Here is a 21,796-nt window from a genome sequence, read left to right as displayed (position 1 = left end):
AATATATTCAAAAATATATTTTATCGTGACTTTTGTTTGACTTACTTTACTGTTTGCTGTTTATCACACGTATCGAACATTTCAGGATGCATTCTTAGAATTATTATTGTAGATTCTTTATCATTACATACTACTACTTGTTTCACGAGTCATTCATTCAATGAGTCATTTTATTTTTAAAAATCAAATCGCAGATTAGTTTTCTCGTAATAATAAGAATATGTTTAATTAGAATAATCATTTTTGGTATTTTTAAATATTTTTCATTTCTAAAGCGAAAATTTCTTCCAATATACTACATCCTGCTCGAAAATGTGCTGTTATATAAACGGTCCAGTTGGTGCTCCAAGTGCTTCAACGCTTTCCTTCTTTTGATTTAAAAGATGAAAAAGGATAGAAAATGTGTTCTGAAGCATTTGAAAACATCAACTAGCCTAAATAATAGGACAACGAAGTTTCAAAAAGTATCGATGAATATTCGACTTTACTCCTTCAGAATATCGTGAATATAATTTATATACGTATATAAATAATACTTATTCAATAAAATATAATCACAATGTAAAACACTTAACTCGTGCATATTTAACATTACATTTAATCTGTATCTCGCGAATGGTTTTACAATATTTTGAAAACTATCGATATCGTTTGGAGAGCCCGATCTGTGATATCTCGCGGCCGCGGAGTGAGTTCGAGTTTGAAACGTCGCGAGCGGCGGTCGCGGCGGCAGCGGATTCGCCGGCGAGCTCATGTCCGATCCGCATCGCGACGCGTCCCTGCGATTCGCTCGCTCGCCCACGAGATCGTTCGCGGTAGCGTCGTAATCGCGCATCGTCGCGTGCACCGTTCGCCGAGACGAGAGTGACGCGCGATGTGAGTGAGGATCGGCGGCCTGATTACGCCGTGTCGTGCAGAGTGCGAAAGATTCGTGTGCACGGGAGCCGCGCACTCGCGACGGTATCGCCGTGGGTGTGAGTGACTCGAGTTCCGCGCGCTAACGCGGCGCGACGAGGATTTCCCGACGAAGAGGTCTGATAACGACGCGACGTACGCACGAGCGCGCGTGTATGCGTGGCCGTGCGTGTGGGTGCGCGCGCACATATATACATATATAACACACACCACGCAACAAGCGCGGTGCTCTCGGCGCAATAAATATATGTGATCAGTGAGAGGGACGAGCCGCGAGTGCTCTCGGCTGCGGCGGTGCCGACGACGACGACGACGTCGCGCAGGACGAACGGCCCGTGCCGCGGATCGTCCGCGAGGAGGTCGTGAGCTCGCGTTGCGAGGAATCGCGAGATCGTTCGAGAAACGTCGACGCGCAACGGTTGAGCCGCCCCCCCCCCCCTACCCCCTCGGGAGACTGAAGTTGTGGCGTGTCACCGCGGATCGCGTACCTTCCGCACTCGCCAAGGTTAAAGGGAGGGAACGGGATGGACGTCGCGATCCGTCGCGCGGAATGTTTCCCTAAAATGGCGGTGATCGGCGCGGTCTTCGGGCGATAGAGAAGGGAAAGATAAGAAGAAACTAGGGGGAGACGAGGACCGTCCCTTCGCGGACGCTCCGCGCTCGTTCGCGGTTTCGCTTCGGTCGTGCCGCAACACGAGCCCGAGCGATCGAGCAGCGGCTGTTGGCCCTTCTTCGCGCACCCCCGATCGCCGGCCCTGCGTGCTCCCTCCCGGCCCCTTCTACCATCCCCTCCGTTCTCTGTCGAACGCCTCCCCCCCTCCCCCCCCCGCGCGCCGCTGGCCGCGCTCGCTGTCTCCCTCGCCCTCGCTATTGCCCCGTTCTCTCACTTCGTTCTCCTCGTCGGTCTCGTTCGGCCGCGTTTCTCGCCGTCCTCGCCGCAGAGCAGAACCGCGCGTGACCGCGGCAGCGGAGTCCACCGCGAGCAGGCGGCGTTAATGACGGGAAGCTGCGACGGGTCGGCCCACGAACGCAACAGCGGTGCGGCGTGCAGCGGCGACAGATAGTGCAGCAAGTACACTCGGGCTCGCGGGTTCGACGCGACCGCGATGCCCGTGCCGCATCGCCACGCTCTCGACGTGAAGAAGCGCATCGGACGGAACCCGAGTTTCACGGAAGGGTCTACCAGCAGCGGCAACGTTGCGTCGTCACGTAGAAAAGTTGGAGTCGCGGAAGTACGACGGCTTATCGCCAGGTGAGACGTCGCTCGCTCGCTCGCCCGCCTGCTTCTTCTCCCTCGTTCTCGCGCCTTCCCCGTTGTCTCTTTCCCTCTTTTTTGTACTCTCGGCGCGCGCGCGCGCGCGCGCGTCGTTTCTTTCTCTCGCGATTCGCTCGAGGGAAAATCCCTCATCGTTCCGTTAACCGTCGTGGCGTTCAAAACGCCGAGCGTACGTCGCTGTTCACCTTCAACGTTTATATTTACACGAGTGCGTGTAACAACAGGCTCCGAGCCCGTGACGCGCGACTCGATCCCCGTCGAAGTTACTGTTGTCATTTTACCATTGTTCGATGCGCGATGATCCGCGCATAGGTTAGACCACCCGTTTTCGTTTGATGACTGTGCAGATTAAAGTGCGACTTCGAGTTGTCGGACCTACGCATTGTCCAGTTTCTTGCGTTGCACGTGGTCGTTACCGTGAAGTACTGCGGGGAACGCGAATGTTAGGTTAAGGTATGATTTTGCGAGAAAGCACGAAGTAGAACAAAAAAGCTTGACCGAAATGTAGGATCGAGTGACGTAAATTATTGTTGAAGATGTTATTTTACGTCGCAGTATATGTCGCAATTAGATTAGATTATTGCGCGATAATACCTTAACGGTCCTGCGCTTAAGAAATCGCGTGTAACACTTGTTTGGTAAAATTCTTTTGTCGTTAATGTAAAATTAGGTAAAATTATCTAGAACTATTTTCCTGTGATTAAGAATTTATTGTTGCGGCGTCTTTGTTCTTACATTGTTCAGCGATTGTTCATTGATTGTACTTCCTTATGTCTTTTTTTTTTTTTTTTCCCCCCCCAAAAGTATGCAGACAATTATAGATTTGAATACATATAAAAAACTATATAAGATATATAAATAGAGGGAGAGAGAGAAAGAGAGCTAAATAAAACTAAATATAGCTAATACCATAATGTGATGAGGAAGAATAGTTCCAGATTGAGAAAACTTTTGATTCAGACTAATTAAAAAATTCCAATTTTATGGATTTATTGTATTTTATTTATAATTAGATTATATTCTGTATTATTAATTTATAAAGTCTATAATGTAGCATATATATTTTTAGATATTAAATTTGGGAAGGACACATTAACACACCAAAATGAAAATTGATCGCAGTAGATTGAAAAAATGCACTTCCGAAGTGGTAAGTATTTTGCTCAAATTAAATTAACATTTAAATTACTGCAAATATACGTAACATTTGTTTAAATAGAAACAATTTATGAACTTTTAGATAGATTGCATAATTTTACAACCAAGACTAGTCAGCGGCTATTTAAATTTACATTACATTCTAAATGTATGAATGAAATGTATTTTAATAATTTAGTTAGCAAGCTAAAGGCTTGATTAAGTGTACATGTATATCGCATAAAATATAATAATATAATAAATGTGTTTAGCCCACAGAATGTCAGGCACTTATAAGCAAATTACGCTCTTGCTCGCACGCAGAGCTACTGGAAGAACTGAAGCAGATAGACGCGTGGACCTTTGGAAAATGTGAATTATTTCATTGGATTGATGTCTTAGATCTCAGTGACAGTATTTTAGAAGAGGCTGCAACAAGGAGTCCGGATAATCCATGGGAATTAGCATGCGATCTTCCGCAAAATCGAGAGGTTTGTTTAATAAATTTACCGTTTAGCGTAAGCTGATAGACAAAGTGTCTATTATCATGTTTTATTGGCACGTGCTATATTTTATATGTTATTACCTGTCAAACAACAAATGTCAGAATAATTCATACATGCCATTAACTTTGTACAGGCAAAAGAGCTGCTTCTCTGGGTCCTTCATTTCACGACATTGTTGATTGAGCATTCATTCTCACGGCATTTGTACAACAGCATGGAACACTTGGTTACTTTGCTATCAAGTTGTGACATGCATGTAGTCCTCGGTGTATTAAATCTTCTGTACATGTTTAGTAAACGTAGTAATTTTATTACGCGTCTGAATAGCGACAAACGACAGGCTCTACTCAGCAGACTCAATCATTTGGCAGAGGTTAGTAATATTAATTATTAATATTTGATATAGCGATGCTCTAGGAATAGAAGCTTATCTCGTTACATCGTTACCGTTACAGAGTTGGGGAGGAAAGGAAAATGGTTTTGGTCTAGCGGATTGCTGCAAGGAATTTCCGGAGAAGGTGCGCACGTGGAATTACTACATAGTAACGTGTAATAATCTCATAAACTCGTTGCACGTGTTATTTAATGTTTTTTTTTACTTGCAGCCGTTCCCAGCTAGTGCTACTACGTTACACTTTGAATTCTATGCGGAAAATCCGAGCGTATCGGAAGCATCAGCTACTACTAGCTCATCACTCCCTAGTACAAAGAAAGTTGGTCAAACGAATCTTGTAACATATATACATATAGAAAATATTGATGAGCTTGGAGATACCCCAGCGCAGATCATGAATGATTTGTTGAAAGTCTATAACGTACCCCAGGAACGACAGGTAGGAATGCCTAAATTTTATCACTTTCTTCAGTACTTGAAGAAACGTTAAGCACATATAACTTATTAAACTATTACTGTCAAAAATGTTAAATTACAGTCAGTATTAATAAGAAATTAATAAAATTGTATAAAAGAGAACAAATTTAAAGATAGTGTAAGAGATTCAAGAAAAGAAATTTTAAATAGTAATCAATTAACCAATATAAATATTACTTTTAACGTAAACTTAATAAAATTAATATGACAAAATTTTGCTCTTCTTATTTGTTCATTTATTTATTATTCTCGTTTAGAAATCTTCCATCATTTTTTATCTCTTCTTTTCATAGATATATAAAATGTGGTAACATATTTTTATGTATTTGAAAAATGATGTTTCTTAGATGGCCCTATTAACACACATAAGACTGGCGCATAGTTTTTCGGATTATCGAAGACGATTGCAGTGCGTGCAAGCACGGCTTCAAGCATTGTCGGTACTAGTATACAGCAATGCTCTGCAGGAAAACGCGCACAGTCTCCTCCATGCCGGACTTCTCGAAGAGTTAGTAGAATTATTGGAACTTCCACACAGTCATCTCGTTGAAATTCGCGCTGCTGCGCTACGTACTCTGACGAGTATCATACACCTGGATCGTAATCCGCATTTCCCTAAGTGAGCATATTTTCTGTTTCGTTGGATTGTAATCGTATCACTTATTTACAATCTTCTGAGGCAATGATCTTACGGTCTTGTATGATTTTAGAAAACCTGGTTCACGGTTGAATATGATCATTGACGTCACTGGAGCCAGTTCGTATCACGGATTTCTCCCAATTTTGGTTCGCACTTGCATTACAACACTGACCTCGCCACAACCGGATGGTCAACCGTTCCCTTTGCCGCTGGCAACAGCTCTGTTCAGCTTTCTCTACCACCTTGCAAGTTACGAGGCAGGTGGAGAAGCCCTCGTGAGTTGTGGCATGATGGAGAGCCTGTTAAAAGTCATCAATTGGCCAGGAAGTGAATTAGAACACATAACGGTAAGATTGAAGCAAGACGCGCTCTATCTCTACTCTCTTCCTCTTGCAGCACGATTATTGATTTGACTAAATAATTGTTCCTTTGCAGTTTGTAACGAGGGCAGTGCGTGTCATAGATTTGATAACGAACATAGATATGCAAGGCTTCCAAACGCACGGTGGACTAGCGAGCTTCATCAACCGTTTGGACATGGAAGTTAACGTATGCAGAAAAGAGCAGCCGTTCGAGATAGAACCGATGCTCTATCAGGACACGCCGCAGACCTCGCGAGAGAGATCCGTGGACAGGGAGGAGGAATCCTCGACGTCGCGACGTGGACACGAAACCTTTGACGAACGCGAAGAATCGTCCAATCCAATGGAGATCTCCGAGGACGAGAACATGAGCCTGAAGACAGACGAGAAGAGCGAACAACAACCGGACTACTCCGCCGCGAAAACCGGCAAGACCTGCTTACCGCAGCGAGCGGCTCTCCTCAAGTCCATGTTGAATTTCCTGAAGAAGGCAATTCAGGATCCCGCATTTTCTGATAGTATACGACACGTTATGGAGGGTACATTACCATCGTCCCTCAAGCATATTATCAGCAACTCTGAATACTACGGACCGTCGTTATTCCTACTCGCTACGGACGTTGTGACCGTCTATGTTTTTCAAGAGCCTTCACTACTATCGTCGTTGCAAGATAATGGCTTGACCGATGTTGTACTTCACGCATTACTCATAAAAGAAGTGAGTGCAGTGATTTGTCTAATAGTCTAAAGATAGCAAGATCAAACCGTGGCGTCACACGTGTGAATCAAGAATGCTCGTTCTTACATTGCTAAAAAAATAATAATATTTTTTTACGAAATCCGATATATTTTAGGTTCCTGCCACTCGAGAAGTGTTGGGCTCGTTACCCAATGTGTTCAGTGCACTGTGTTTGAATCAACGCGGTCTTGAATCTTTCGTGAAGAGGCGGCCGTTTGAGCGTTTATTCAAAGTACTTCTGTCACCTGTCTACCTGTCTGCAATGAGACGACGACGAAGTGCCGATCCGCTAGGCGATACAGCGTCAAATCTGGGTAATGCTATGGATGAGCTCATGAGACACCAACCGAGCTTAAAGGTTGATGCGATTGCCGCTATCATCAAGGTACATTATTCATTACGAATAGAAAATATGCTTCTGTTTTCTTTTAGATTTTATGTTTCTTAAACGTAAACTCATTTCTTATTCTTTTGTTTGATCTTTTTATTATTTATTTTTATGTTATAAATTTACCGGTTTTGCTAATCTTTATTTTAGTTTTAGAAAACTGAATAACGCAATTACCTAAAATATGATTCACATGTTTGTTTGCTACAGTTGCTAGAAGAATTATGCGTACTGGGTTGTGATCCACGCTATATATGTTGGCGCGCCGCCAGTAAATCGGACAATTCGCCGTCGAACACCGCTTCTGGAAACCGTCAATCGTCCGGCCAGTCGGTCGGCGTCGGTGTAGGTGAATCCGGTGGCGGCGGAGGTGGAGGTGGCGGAAGTAGCAGCGACGAGGAAGAAGAAGATGAGGAAGAAGCGAGTACGAGTTCTCATCCGCAGCGAGAGGAACAACCCACGTTATCACCCGCACAACCTGGACCACCGCCTCAACCTAGAGAGAAAACTCCTATCGCTCTGGTTGAATATATTCATAACGTCATGAAATTTGTGGACGCTATTCTCAGCAATAATTCCACGGACGACCACTGCAGGGAATTCGTTGCTCAGAAAGGATTGGTTCCACTTCTTTCAATATTAGGTCTGCCAAATTTGCCCGTTGACTATCCAGTCGCGCAAGCGGCCCAATCCGTAGCATCGGTTTGCAAAAGTATCCTGGTACGTCTAATTTCTGTCATTGTTTCATCGAAGCGTATACATACTTTCTCGAATATTTTAATAATAACATTTGCGACTATAAATTTGCTTTTTTTTTTTACAGAATCTCGCACACGAACCATTGGTACTTAAAACGGGTTTATCGCAGTTGAACGAAGTTCTGAATCTACTGAAGCCACTTCACAGTCACATGGAGTCTCCTGGCGGCTCAGTCCTGTTGCACGAGCTCGCGTCAGCTCCAAATCTCGAGACAGCATTTACCAGTGACACGGCGACGCCGCTGTTGCACGCGATGAATGCCGCTCACGGATACGTAGTGATGTTCGTACATGTATGTCGAACGAGCCAAAGTGAAATTCGTAACCTCTCGATGAATCACTGGGGTTCCGAACTGGGTTTAACTGTACTAAAGGGCTTATCCGAACTGTACATGTCCCTGGTTTGGGAGAGTACGTTGCTGCTCGCGTTGTGCAGCGAGGACATCATTCCGGCCGGATGCGAGTTCGGCAAAGAAGACATGGACAAGCTGATGCCACCTGAATCCTCCTCGTCTTCTTGGTCCGCCGCCGTGTCGTCGGACATGGGCAGCAACGGCATGACGACAGCCATGGAAGCCCTCAGTACAGATCCACCACCAGTTCCTATGGAAGTGGACGATAAGCCGAATGTAGGTACTGGCAGGTCTTCACCGAACAGCTACCAACTGAAATACATTAAACCATTGCTCGGTGCGTCTTCGAGACTTGGCAGAGCACTTGCGGAGCTATTCGGTCTACTAGTTAAACTGTGTATGGGTTCTCCAGTGAGGCAACGGAGAGGTCAGCAGATGCCTCTGACACCAACCTTGCCGTCACAGGCGGCGAGGAGCGTCGCCACGGCCTTAAATTGCCTGTTGACGCGTGGCTTGTCGTGGGACAAGTTACCGCCGTCTCCCATTCCCAAGTTTAAGTTGACCTTCCTCATATGTTCGGTGGGATTCACCTCGCCGATGTTATTTGACGAGAAAAGACATCCCTATCACCTGATGCTACAAAAATTTGTCAAACTGAACGGTCAGAATGCATTTTTCTCCACGTTTCACTGGGCCCTGTCTGGGGGAGGTCAATTTCTGTTGACTGAAGGCTTGGAACATCCAAATCTGCCCGACGGAACTGGCGAATTTCTGGATGCTTGGCTGATGTTGCTGGAAAAGATGGTCAACCCCAAGGCCATCTTAGATTCGCCTCATGTAGTTTCGTCCAAGTGTACAGGAATGTACAAAGTGGGCGAGACGTTCGATCCGATAAAATATCTCACCGACATCCACAAGAAAGCTTTCGAGTCTGTTATGTTGATGTGGGGTAAAAAACCGCTGAAGAATTACGGAGCTCGAATGACCGAGTCGATTCTATCGATCTTACGACACATTCTACGCGGCGAGAAGATCATCAAAGAACGCACGGAAAAGGAAGAAAGCAGCGATGGCGCGACAGCTAGTGGTAGTGGCGCGAGCGGCGTCGGTAGGAGTGCTGGATCGGATCGTAGGGACGAGCCGGAAACGGACGTAAACCCGGAATATTTGAGACAACTGATGGACATGGGCTTCAGCCGTGCGCATTGCATCGAGGCGTTACTGCATACACTGACCGTCGAACAAGCGACCGATTACCTTCTGACTAATCCTGCGACTCATCGCAGACCCGACGCGCCCGTGAGCGACGCTGGTGCTCAAGGTCTGATCATGGATTTGGAATTGGCGGATGACGATCAAATAATGCACGCGATCGCGATGTCGCTCGGCGACACCGAGGCACGCAAGATTTCGGGCGGTGAGGAGAGCTTAACGCGCGAAACCACCATCACCGAGAGCATAGATGAGTTTACGCAGACTGCGTTGGGACAGTGTTTAAATCTGCTGGACCTCATGCCGGACACGGTGTACAGAATATGCGATTTATTAGTGACGATTACAAAACGCAACGGCGACGAGTGGCGGGATGGTATGCTGCGGCAATTGATACGCGAAATCGGTAACGTCGTGGATTATCTGATCGGCATCGCCGAGAGCCAAGACGAGAACGCCGGCTCGCGCCTGGTGGAGTGCGAGGAGGCGAATAAGGTCGCCGGTCGCATTTACCTGTACACGCTCTTTTTCGAGGGCACGTTCCAGGAGATGCGAGTGCCGTGTGCACAGATCGTGGAGGAATGCGCGATATTGGACAAACTCGTGCGTCTGCTGGTAGTGAGTGAAGGCCCGCTCACCGCAAATAAGAACAGGATCGCAAAAGACAGCAAAGATGGTAGCGTAACGACCGTTAAGACGCCCAAGTGGTTGGCGCCGTTATTATTACTGATCGATCGTTTAGAGAAGGTGGCCACATTAACGAAACGAAAACAGCTGATGCACAAGGTCACGACTAGAACATGGAAATGGTTTGACTTGAGTACTGGCAAGTGGACCTTGTACTCTCCTATGAACAACAGGATCATTAACGACGCGTACTGGGCCGGCGAGTCCAGTGTACGAATATCGTGCAGCCGACGTCGTTACCTGATCACCTTTTCCTGTATGACGCAAGTGAACGAGGATAGTGATAACAGGCGACCTATCACAATGGGCTTCAAGCTGAACACGGACAAGGAGGATGGCGGCTCGGGCTCGGACTCGAACATGGACACCGACGAGAGCCCGATAGAGGAGAAACGAAACACAGTAGTGCAAGGACTCGATCCTAGCATAGCACCGAGCATTGTACGGTGAGAAAGAAGATTTTCTATCCAGAATAATATCTCACGCTATATGATCTAGTCGTGTGCTTAGAAAAATTATTGCGGGCCAAGAAAACTCGGATTAAAATATAATAATATATTAGTTCTAATATTGTATAATCAGCAATACTTTTTCGTAGCAGTGTCTTAATTGATTGCTTAACAAAAGCCTTTAATAAACATATTTTACGATCGTTGTTCGTGTTACAGCGCGTGTGTAAAGCTGCTGACGATTCCAGTCGATCGAGATACATTGCACGCTCTGATGAGGGTGTGCTTGAGGTTGACGAGAGACTACAAGAACGCGGAAGTATTCGCGCGCGAGGGTGGCGTTAAGCTGCTTCTCGAGATGACGCAAATGAGCAGCTTTACTGGTTCCATAAATTTGTGCACCTTATTGATACGGCACACCCTTGAAGAGCCGCGTACGCTCCGCCTCGCGATGGAGAAGGTACTCGTGCCTTCCGGTTTGTCGTACGTACATTTGCACAAGGATGTGCCCTTTTTTTTATACCTCTGTCTTTTGTTCCAGGTTATTCGTGCGCGCACGCAAAGCAATATACCTCCCGCGTACAAGGAGATACTGTTCATGACGCGGCAGATTAGCAGTGCCGTTTGTCGGAATCCAGAAGTGTACAGGGAAGTGTGCGACAATATCCTTCGCGTCGATATAACATGCCTGAAAAGTAAGTTTCGTTAATCCATATGGAATCTATATTATTGATCCAGGTCGTAGTTTTTCATTAATTCTATCTTTTTAATTGTATCGCGATCGTTTTGCAGAGGATGACGTTGACAACAGGCTAGTCGTGAAAGCTTTGCCCCCTAGTCACTCGCCAGCCTTACCGATGGTGGAGGAAGTGTCAGTTGGTGTCATCCGTGACCTGTTGAACGCGTTGATCAAGCCGATACCGGTGTCGTCGGATGACGGATCGACTACTCCTACAAGTCCGGAGAAGAAGACGTCGCATTCGACGAGCTCGACGACGGGTAACGCCGCCTCATCATCATCGACATCGTCTTCACGGCGAGGAGACATGCTGAGAAACAATGCAACGACTACCAACGATCCCTTGGATGACGACGATCAAGTCTCGCAAATTATTCCACTTAAGATTTACACGGACCTTGGCAGTAATAGCAAGGTTGAACCGGAGGAGGCGAAAAAACCTGTCCTAACCAAGTCCGCGATACTCAAGATACTGGCGGAAGCGGTGAGGTCTTACGGCGCTGTCGCTAGTCTTATTACCGAACATACGTACAGAGCGGGACAAAGCGAAATGGTAAGCGAGGATACGACGGCGTTAGCATTTTTACTAGATAAACTGCTGCCAATGTCACCGGATAACTCCGGAGATAGGACGTGCAGCAGCATGGCAAGAATGCTGATCGCGGCAATCGCCTCGTGTAATCATTCGCCCGACGTGCAAACAACCTTGGTAACCGAGGTTAAAGCAGCTTTGACGAGAACGCTCGCGCTCCCGGAGAGTTCCGAGAAGCACGCGCAGCTTCAATTGCTGATCGGTCTGATCTCCACCATGATCGATAGTTGCCCACCCAACATGTCACAGAGCCAGCTGAGGGCCTCTCTGAGGGCCCATCAGTACAACAATGTCAATTACATCGTCCGAATAATGCTGAGAAAGGGCATAATCACCGATCTAGCTAAGATACCGCACAGCCTCGACCTCTCGAGCCCGAACATGGCTGGCACTATTAACGCCGCCTTGAAGCCACTGGAGACCCTGTCGCGCATAATCAATCAACCGATGCCGGGAGCGGTGAACAACAAGTTTACGAAGCCGAAAAATAGGACGGTCCAAGAAGAACCGATCGGCGAACAAACTGGTACCACGACCTCGGAGGCCACGCACGCAGTAGGCGAGGAGGCCAACGAGGATGCGGAGAATACCGAGCATGACATCTCGGTGACGGCGGAGAGCCTGGAACCAACTTCCGAGAGCCAAGTACACGAAGAAGGCGACGAAGCCGCTCTGGAGGACATAATGGATCAGCTTCTCGAAAGGTAACGACACGTAAATTAACGATTAGTCAGATTCTAATGAACGTCATGCAATTCTAAAAGGCCTCGCTTTGTGCTCAAACGAGATGCATTCACGTAATAGTAGCTTTAATATACGTGTACGTGTGTTTTTGGATATTGTCGACTATGAATTTAAAATGATATAATTACCATGTATTGATGTATATGTGTAGTGCATAATAATAATAATAATAATGTTTTTCTGTGTTTAATAGAAATAGCGGAGCACTATCTTTGTATAAATTACGCAATTATTTTATGTTAACTTTATACGAAGAGATCAAATCTCTTTCCGAATATAATTTATTAATTTGTTACGTACATATGAATTTTGATAATTTGAACACAGTTCTTTTTTTTGGTTGTTTTTTCCCTTTCTGTTTATGTGTTGCACACGTTCGTGAATCTTTTATTTATCTAATAGCCATTTTAAGTCATGAAGGCTGCAGTACTTATAATCAAGTAGTGTACTGTTTTCCAGGGACGGCTCGGCCGTGGCAGAAGAACCGTCTTCTCGCCCACACAGGCCGATGGACATTGACGATGAAAGTCTCGCGATGCGCGACGCGGAGGGCGATTTCGATCCGACTCGAGATACCACAGTAAGAGTAACGTCGCTTTTCTTTCATATCTTCTCAGACAAGATCAGTATCTTTCACCTGAGAGTTCGTGAATTTACAACGAGTTTTATTCCAGGAGGATTTAATGAGCTCCGATTCGGACTCGGATAGCAATCCATCCGACGATAACGAGGATGAGGTGCAGGATGATGAGGACGAGGAGGAAGAAGAGGAGGACGATGGTAGATAAAATGGCTCGAAACACAGCAAGCGGGGTTGAAAGATCGTGCATGTGTTACCTATCGGTCAATTATTCCAGGTGAAGAGAACGAGGAGGAGGAGGAGGAAGAGGAGGAGGGCTCGTCCAATTACGAGGAGGATGGAATAGAATTTTATGAGGATACCGGGGAAGGCGGCGTTTTCCGCATGTTCCCGACCTCCGAGCGTGATGGCGGCAATGTCGTAATGATACAGCACAACATCGAAAATCAAGATATCGCGAACACATCGACGCCCGTCAATACGCGACCTAGTCTTCCATGGAATACTACATTCCCGTTACCGTTGGGCCTATTCGAGGAACCACCCGCAGGCTCTGAGAACAATGGTGAATAAGAATTTAATTATCGCATACGTTTTTTTTTTAATTACATTCTTGCGCGCGAGCTACAGTCATGAGAACACAAATGATGATAAATAAGCATCAAACGATTTCAATTTACAGGTATCAGCACTCACCCGCTCTTGATATCGCAAGGAAGCTTGGACGCCGCGAGCACCAGGACGCAGCGTGCGTTGCGGCAAAGGCGGTATCAATACTTGCAATTGTCCAATCCACGCAGTCCGAATCCACCTGTGATATTACAGAGGTAACGATCCTACATCGAATATTGAAACTTGATATTCAACTGATCTTGTACTTGTGACGCAGACTTCTAGGCCCGGCTGCACAGACTCTCCCCTTGTCTGCTAGTCAAGTTTTGGCGTCGAGTTTCCGAGACACGCGCGTTGTCGTGATGGATAACGGATTAGGAATATTCACCAATCAAGAAGAGGAACAAATCGATTACGTCGTACGTATATAATTAAGATTACGATTAAGGAACATGAATCAAAAAAATGTTTAACTTTGAATGCCACCAGGATCAATCTGGATATCTATTTGGACCTAGTCTCGCTGCGACCTTGAACAATATACCAACTGCGTTGCACTGGTGGATCGAAGAGAGCAAGCAGTTGGATGGTGATTCTCAGCCAGATTGTTGCGTTGGTAAGAAGGCGTTTGTCATCTTCTTCGTTTATGTATCGTGCAATTCGATTAACTCACTCGCTGTTTTTTTTTGTTTACAAAAGGTGTTGTTCACAAGCTGATACCTGGCTTGGAGAAGCACAGAAACGCCGAACTAGCCGAGCGCAAGGAGAAACGGAAGAAGCAGCACGGACCTGAGAAGGAAAGTGAGAAGGATAACAAGGAGGAGAAGGAGCGTTCGAATAATGCGGAACGTAAGCATTATATACAATGTATACTTCCCCACATATATTTTTATGTACACTTGCCGCGATATACTCGAGTATAGGATTGCGCATCGGTTTTTGAGACACTTGGACGTTTTAGCTATGTTATCCGCTTTGACACACCTGGACGAGCACAGATCCGCGTCTACGTCCCAGAGAACCGATTGTAGCACTCCGGTTATAAGCGATAGTCCGTCTGAAGAAACCGCAGTGGAGACCACGAGGCAGGAGCGCACGCCGGACGAAGATATAATTGGTACACTTGCAATGCTAAGGGAGACCCAAGTCTCGTATTTATTTTTACCGAACATCATGCACGCGTGTTTCTATGTGTCTTTTACATACTAGATGTAACAGGTGAGATGGAAGTGACGGTTCAAGAGGACGAGGAGCGGCCCCCACCGCCGCCGCCTGAGGAACAATCGGCTTCCGATAGAGATCCTCGTACGGCGAATCGAAACCCCACGTTGGAGTTGGCGGAGAGCATCGTTGATTCCGTACTAGGACCGTGCACGTCTGAAACAACTATTAGACTAAGTAATACTGACGTTTTTTTTTAATTACATATCGAAATGCATAATAATGTATGCGTTGTTTAAAAAAAAAAGAGTATTAAAATCGAAAATGGTATCACGCGTGATGATGCTTTTATGTTAAATTTTTATTTTAATTGTTGACAGTTTTTTTGTAATACTTCTAGTTAAAAGGCTATTTAAAATTCGCTTTCTGAGACAATCAAATACATTACGAGAAAGTAAAACCGTTCATAGCACTAACACAAGTCTTGCTCAAACAGGACCCAGTGCGGAAGTGACGAACCTCGCCGAATCGTCGGCTAATCGCACACCATCTACACCGATAGTGGTTGATTTCGGTCAGGAAACTAGTGAGGATCTGTCCAGAGAGAGCAGCGACTCGGCCGATTGGATACGCAGACTCTTGACTGACGACGGCCATCCGACGGCGTGTCGAACGAGCGACATCGATCTACGACGCGTCGAGCGAAAGTAAGTATCGTATACAAAATTTGAGCATAAAATTGCAGCAGGTATTAACGTGTGGGTATCGTCGCAGTGCCAACGTTGTTAGCCAGGATCCGACGTCTTCAACGTCCGAGATCACTACTGCGAGCACCTCGGAACAATCGTCACAGCAATCGTCGCAACAGCAGCAGCAGCAATCGCAACAGCAATCCAGTGGCCAACAAGAGCAGCAGCTACCTGATGGCGTGGATCCGTCGTTCCTAGCCGCTTTACCTGAGGATATGCGTGATGAAGTCATCGCTGAACAGCTTAGGTCAGTCTATTTATTTCGACCTTAATTTCAAGACTCACGGGTTGGCGGATGGAATGACGTGATAAGTGGTAATACGATGTAATTTTGTAACAATCAACAGGCTGCAACGTATGAGGCAACGCGCACAGGCTTCTGTGGTTGAAGAGCTGAGCGGACCAGTCGAAGTAAATCCTGAATTCCTGGCCGCTCTGCCACCGGCAATACAGGAAGAAGTATTAGCACAACAGCGTATGGAACAGCAACGGCACGCAGCTGCTTCAGCCAACCCGGAGGACCCCGTAGACGCGGCTGCATTCTTCCAAAACCTGCAACCATCTCTACGACAAGCTGTTAGTATAATCCTCAAACGTGCATACCTTTTCCCGGCTTATAAGCGACGATGTTCTTACGCCCGAAACTATTTATCTCGACAGATTTTAACAGACATGGAGGAATCCCAGATATCCGTCCTCCCACCAGATTTGGCTCAAGAGGCTCAAAATCTGAGGAGAGAATGGGAAGCACGCAATCGACATATGATGCAAGAAAGATTTCTGAATCATGTTAGTCAGAGTAACACAGCTCTCTCTAGCATATTGAGAAATTCTGGTAGAGGTAAGTTTCCATATCATTGTGCGCAGGTGCCAGTATTTATCTGAATGAATAAACAAAATTTGTGCGAATAAAAAGAAATAAAATATAGATTGGTAATTGGCGTATAATTAGCGCGATTAGACAAGTTGCTTTAATTTATACAAAGATCAGGACATTTATCCGTAGCTCGTGGCGGCGGCACTAGATACGCTATTCACGCAGTGCCTCAAAGGTCTCAATGGAGCGCATGGAACACCCGAGGTGACACGAACATGGCTCACCAAGGCGCCGGTTTAAGATTGAGAGGCCGGCAATTGCTTGATCATGAATCGATGGCGTGCTTGCTGGTATTGCTGTTTGTCGATGAACCGAAAATCAACACGCTCCGACTTCACAGAGTAATCAGGAACCTCTGTTACCACGGTAGCACGCGAGAATGGATAGTGAAAGCGCTACTAAGTATCATGGAGAGAAGTAATGACGAGAACAAGGATATCATGATAGATTTTGGTGGGAAAGTTAAGAGGAAGGGATTATTGAATCCTCCCATGGATTTATAGTAAGATTATCCTCCTTTTCGAATCGATCTTTCGAACGCACACACCTCTACGTGGATATGTAATAACGTCCGACATATTGTTCCAGTTCTCCAAAGATATTTGACCAAAGAAACAATACGCAGTCCTGGCTAAATATCAGTATCGATGCCGCACTCGGCTGCAGAGCTAATGTATTCCACATTATACGCCACGCTGGCAAGAAATCTGAGAGACAGGGTAGTATCATCGCTATCCATCCGCAAGCGGCCCCCTCTGTTTGCAGGTGAGTGGCACTGACTTGGAAATGTTTCCTCAATTAACAGAAGAAATTGTCTCGAAGCGCAATTCTTTCCGCTACATTTTTATTGAGCATCGTGGACTTTGTTTTATTGCAGGCATACCTTAGAATTGCTGATATCTTTAGCCAAGAGTTTTCCTGGATACTTTGTGCCAATTAAATCTAAGGAGTTGGACGACAAGGACACTGGCAAGGAGAAGGACGGCAACAAAGAGGAAAGTGGTGCGAAAAACAAGTCCGCTTCCAAGATCGGGAGGAGCGATCTCCCGGATTTCTGGGATCTGCTCCTGAAGTTGGACTCGTGCGCGTCCAAGAAAGGCAAGTCGGTCGCACGGACTCACTCGAATACAAATCTGGGAAGCGAACCGGAACATGGTACAACGACGTTTGAGGCTTCCGCGTTTGGCCAACTCATCTCGATGCTCAATTGGTCCGTAATCAAGCGCAGCAGCCAGCTGACGGATAAGCTGCTGCGGCTTCTGTCTTTGATCTCCATCAGTTTGACGGAGGTGAATCCATATCGACGACAAGAAGGCAACGCAAAGAACAAGAAAACTGAGCTTAACAAGGATCAGAGTGTTGCCGCACCAGAAGGACACCTCAAGCTTGCCGTACAAGTGCTGACTAGCAAAAGCTGTTCTGAGGAGGGGCTTGAAGACGCGACAGCGTTACTTCTCAATCTCTCTCATTGTCCAGACCCTACCAGACAATTGGTAAATATTTTTGCGTCGAACGGATTTTAATCTGTTCAAACATTGAGGCTAACGATGCTCGTTTCTTTTATTCGTCAGATACTAAAATTGTTATTGGAGGGAGCGATGGAACTTGCGAATATGGTGTGCGAACATATCAACGATTTAATGATGGAACTGAAAGTTTTGAATCGTGAACTAAGTCGAAGGAATTCCTTAGAAGATCAACCATCGACCAGTGGCGGGAATGGGCGAGGAATTCTGTTAGACAGGTAAAACAATCTTCTGAAGCACGCAATTCGTATTTTAAATATAAAAGTGTCTTAAATATACTTTACATTCATATAGAAAAGCAGGGTGTTCACTTAGAAAAATTTATTTCTAGGTTTACTAATGAAAATGTGGTGGTGACGGCACCGAGCAAAGTTAAAGCCGGAAGTGATCTTCAATTACCATCTATGGCTGCTCTCGTCAGTAAAACCTCTAGTCAAGCTTTCTTCTTGAGAATACTTAAAGTTATCGTACAGATAAGGGAAGCTGTACGCCTAGCAAACACGAAGAAAACAGGTATAATATACGCGTAGTACATCATAACACTATGATAAATATTTGAAATTCGCCATTTAGTTAAATTTGTTTCAATTCTTTCTTCTTTTTCAAGCTAATCAAACAACAGAAGCAGCCATGGATACAGGCACAACGAGTAATGCATCGGAAACAGGTAAAATAAAATTAAATATATATATATATATATATATATATGTTTTAATAATTGTGTGTGTAAATAATATCTATTTAAGGTTAATTGAAAATAATTATATTTATAATTTATCGTTGCGAGGTCTTTCTAGAACGACTAATAGAAATGTGTGTGACAAAGAGAACTGTATATAGCACCTATTCTCTCTCTCTTTTAAGTCAACATTCACATTGAAAATTAACGTATCTTATTACAGCCGCCGAGAATGCGGAGGCCGACATTCCTATGGACGCAACGCAAGCGAATGCTTCGAATCTTGATAATTTAAAGACTTCTCGCAACGGTAAATCATACATAGTGATGATTACTGTTACCACGATGTTTACATGTTTATCTCGTTTTTTTGCAGACGAAGAAAAGGCTACGCTTCCACTGCTGAGTGAGAGTTTAGTATTAGATAACTTATGGGAGACTCTTAGTGCTTGCTTGCTCGAACTAGAATATACTCCTGATCATCATGCCGTCCTTGTTCTGCAAGTAAGAATCATCTCACGTATTCTTAAAGATCCGTTATCATTATTTAATTAGTGTTATCGATTGTTATATTATTTCAAAGTATCGTAATAAGTATATTTTTCAATATTATCTAACTTAACATATTACATATTTGTTAACATTGTAGCCTGCGGTAGAAGCGTTCTTCTTGGTTCATTCCTCGTCGAGTACGTCTCGAGACCGTGACAGTCGTCTCAACGCGACTAGCGAGAATCGAGAAGTCGTACCCGACTTGGCGCCGGTGTCCCCGATATACTCGGACAACGACGGTACTTCCCAATCGGAAGCTCCCGCTAACGCTTCCTGGGATATCACTCCCACACCGCAGAGAACATTACCACCGGATCAATTAAAGTTCCTCAAGTTTGCTGGTACGTTATCTACGATAAATGAAAATTATGAACGCATTAATATATATATAGGATAGCCATCAATTAATCTAACATACGTTTTATGCAGAAACACATAGGACTGTACTCAATCAAATCCTGCGGCAAACAACCACGCACTTGGCGGACGGGCCGTTTTCCGTATTGGTGGATCATACGAGAGTGTTGGACTTCGACGTGAAGAGGCGTTACTTTAGAACGGAACTAGAACGAATGGACGAAGGTATACGTAGGGAGGAATTGGCTGTACATGTTCGTAGGAGTCACGTTTTCGAGGACTCGTTCAGGGAGCTCCACCGACGAAATGCCGACGAATGGAAAAATCGTTTTTACATAGTCTTTGAAGGTACGCATCTCTGACTGATTTATTCTAATTTTAAACATTTGATGGACACCGAATAACATTAATGTTTTTAATTCCGTTAAAAGGCGAAGAAGGACAGGATGCAGGTGGTTTATTGAGAGAATGGTACGTGATCATCTCAAGGGAGATCTTCAATCCCATGTACGCCCTGTTCACAGTCAGCCCCGGCGATCGAGTTACGTACATGATAAACTCGTCTTCGCATTGTAATCCCAATCATTTGTGTTACTATAAATTCGTAGGTCGAGTAATTGGTGAGTTTACCAAGTTTACCAGTCGACGAGCATGTAAATCGACGAGTTTGCGGAATGTAATTAATTAATTCTTGTGCTTTATTGCTTTACAGCTAAGGCTATTTACGATAACAAATTGTTAGAATGCTACTTCACACGTAGTTTTTACAAGCATATACTCGGCATACTTGTCAAGCATACAGATATGGAGAGTGAAGATTATAGTTTTTACAAGGGACTTGTCTACCTAACGGAGCATAACATTTCCGATTTGGGATACGAGCTAACATTCTCCACGGAGGTAAGACTCGCTCGATTTCGATTGTATTCCGGGTGTTGAACGTGTGCCTCGTGGTTTTCCAGGTAAACGAATTCGGTGTCAACGACGTGCGAGATTTAATACCAAATGGACGTAACATAGTCGTTACAGAAGAGACCAAACTCGAATATATTAGGCTCGTGTGTCAAATGAAGATGACTGGAGCAATTCGTAAACAGTGAGTGAATCTGAATTCTCAAAGATGGAGCAACAATACTGTCTGCTTTAGTTTGTCCGCGTTAATTCTCATATCCGAAACTTTTTCTCCACAGATTAAATGCGTTCTTGGAAGGCTTTTATGATATTATACCTAAACGACTGATCTCTATATTTAACGAACAAGAACTTGAATTATTGATCAGCGGCTTGCCTAATGTAGATATCGAAGATCTTAAAGCAAACACCGAGTATCATAAATATACTGCTACGTCTTTACAGGTACATCACATTCTCTGTACGATTATCTGATATTTTAATTCATGAAAAGGATTGAATTATTATTATGTTTTATCATTATTATGCTCAGATTCAATGGTTCTGGCGCGCGTTGCGAGGTTTCGATCAGGCGGATCGCGCGAAATTCTTGCAGTTTGTTACCGGCACGTCCAAAGTGCCGTTACAAGGTTTCGCTGCATTAGAAGGAATGAATGGTGTGCAGAAGTTCCAAATTCATAGAGAAGATAGGTCAACAGACAGGCTTCCTTCTGCCCATACTTGGTAAGAATTTTAAAAACAAATTTTTCTCTGCATCCTCTTTGCATAAAATTGACATGCACTGTAAAATTATTGAACTAAAATGTATTTTTTTAAATTGCAGCTTCAATCAACTGGATTTGCCAGTATACGAGACATACGATAAACTGCGTACAAATCTACTCAAGGCGATTCACGAGTGCAGCGAAGGATTCGGATTTGCATAAGCTTCCTGAGATGCTGTTGTCGTATATTATAGCAGTTTATCGTACATATGTTGTCCTGCCTGTTCAAAGTAAACGTTACGCGCAGTAACGTCTGTGCAACTGTAAAATGTGATGTTAAGCAAGTGTAATTTCTTTTCCCCTTCCCCTCGAGGTCTAACTAAAAGTTTACAGTCGAGCAGACGTTACTTCATAAGACACATCGAACGGGACAATATTGGCGAAAATACACGTACAGGCACCGTTATGATTAGTTATCGAGCTCCTTATAAAATTGTTAGGGAATTATTAATTAGGAATCGCAGAATAAAGTAAATGTTGTATTTCTTATAAAAAAAGCAATTGTGTTCTTTTGTTATTGCACAGTCCTTAATTACTAACTTTTGATTTTCCTGAGTAGACGAAATATCGATAACGCTGCGTAATATTACAATTTTTAGTCTCTCCCTTTAAAGATAGTTCTATTTTATGTATTACTGAATAAATTATTGTTCGATCAA

The 21,796-nt window shown here is 44.6% G+C and overlaps 1 protein-coding gene across 10 annotated transcripts; it reads left to right on the top strand.

Annotated features, from left to right (window-relative positions):
• The first annotated feature begins 49 nt into the window (after positions 1-49).
• LOC105276800 (E3 ubiquitin-protein ligase HUWE1) lies at positions 50-21,795 on the top strand. 10 transcript variants are annotated; one of them, XM_026967777.1, is made up of 44 exons: positions 50-2,167; positions 3,261-3,341; positions 3,601-3,819; positions 3,968-4,207; positions 4,290-4,352; positions 4,440-4,667; positions 5,053-5,324; positions 5,416-5,692; positions 5,781-6,425; positions 6,562-6,831; positions 7,045-7,554; positions 7,658-10,290; positions 10,513-10,753; positions 10,835-10,988; positions 11,086-12,328; positions 12,828-12,948; positions 13,043-13,148; positions 13,226-13,513; positions 13,631-13,775; positions 13,838-13,979; positions 14,050-14,176; positions 14,260-14,409; positions 14,522-14,677; positions 14,779-14,958; positions 15,218-15,428; positions 15,496-15,717; positions 15,818-16,046; positions 16,131-16,311; positions 16,477-16,849; positions 16,936-17,112; positions 17,225-17,840; positions 17,919-18,091; positions 18,205-18,386; positions 18,481-18,540; positions 18,776-18,862; positions 18,929-19,056; positions 19,202-19,445; positions 19,534-19,809; positions 19,893-20,081; positions 20,174-20,361; positions 20,424-20,557; positions 20,652-20,817; positions 20,906-21,096; positions 21,197-21,795. In XM_026967777.1, exons 2-44 carry the CDS (start codon positions 3,297-3,299, stop codon positions 21,297-21,299), a joined length of 12,585 nt encoding a protein of 4,194 aa, XP_026823578.1. In that variant the 5' UTR covers positions 50-2,167; positions 3,261-3,296; the 3' UTR covers positions 21,300-21,795. The 10 variants fall into 10 exon arrangements, with proteins under 10 accessions (XP_026823578.1, XP_026823577.1, XP_026823576.1 ...); XM_026967776.1 differs by having other exon boundaries at positions 14,770-14,958; XM_026967775.1 differs by having other exon boundaries at positions 14,770-14,958; positions 16,462-16,849.
• The last annotated feature ends 1 nt before the right edge of the window (position 21,796 follows it).

This window comes from Ooceraea biroi, chromosome 2 (genome assembly GCF_003672135.1).
Source record: "Ooceraea biroi isolate clonal line C1 chromosome 2, Obir_v5.4, whole genome shotgun sequence".
Lineage (NCBI taxonomy): Eukaryota > Metazoa > Arthropoda > Insecta > Hymenoptera > Formicidae > Ooceraea > Ooceraea biroi.
This window is presented reverse-complemented; position numbering and strand designations above follow the sequence as displayed.

What these genes read in the sequence shown, in the direction of transcription:
- LOC105276800 (XM_011334713.3), top strand. Translation starts at nt 3,297, where the DNA reads ATGAAAATTGATCGCAGTAGATTGAAAAAATGCACTTCCGAAGTG. An exon ending in AACCATCTCTACGACAAGCT is followed by an intron (nt 16,047 to 16,130) that starts GTTAGTATAATC and finishes TTATCTCGACAG; the next exon opens with ATTTTAACAGACATGGAGGA. An exon ending in ATACTGCTACGTCTTTACAG is followed by an intron (nt 20,818 to 20,905) that starts GTACATCACATT and finishes TATTATGCTCAG; the next exon opens with ATTCAATGGTTCTGGCGCGC.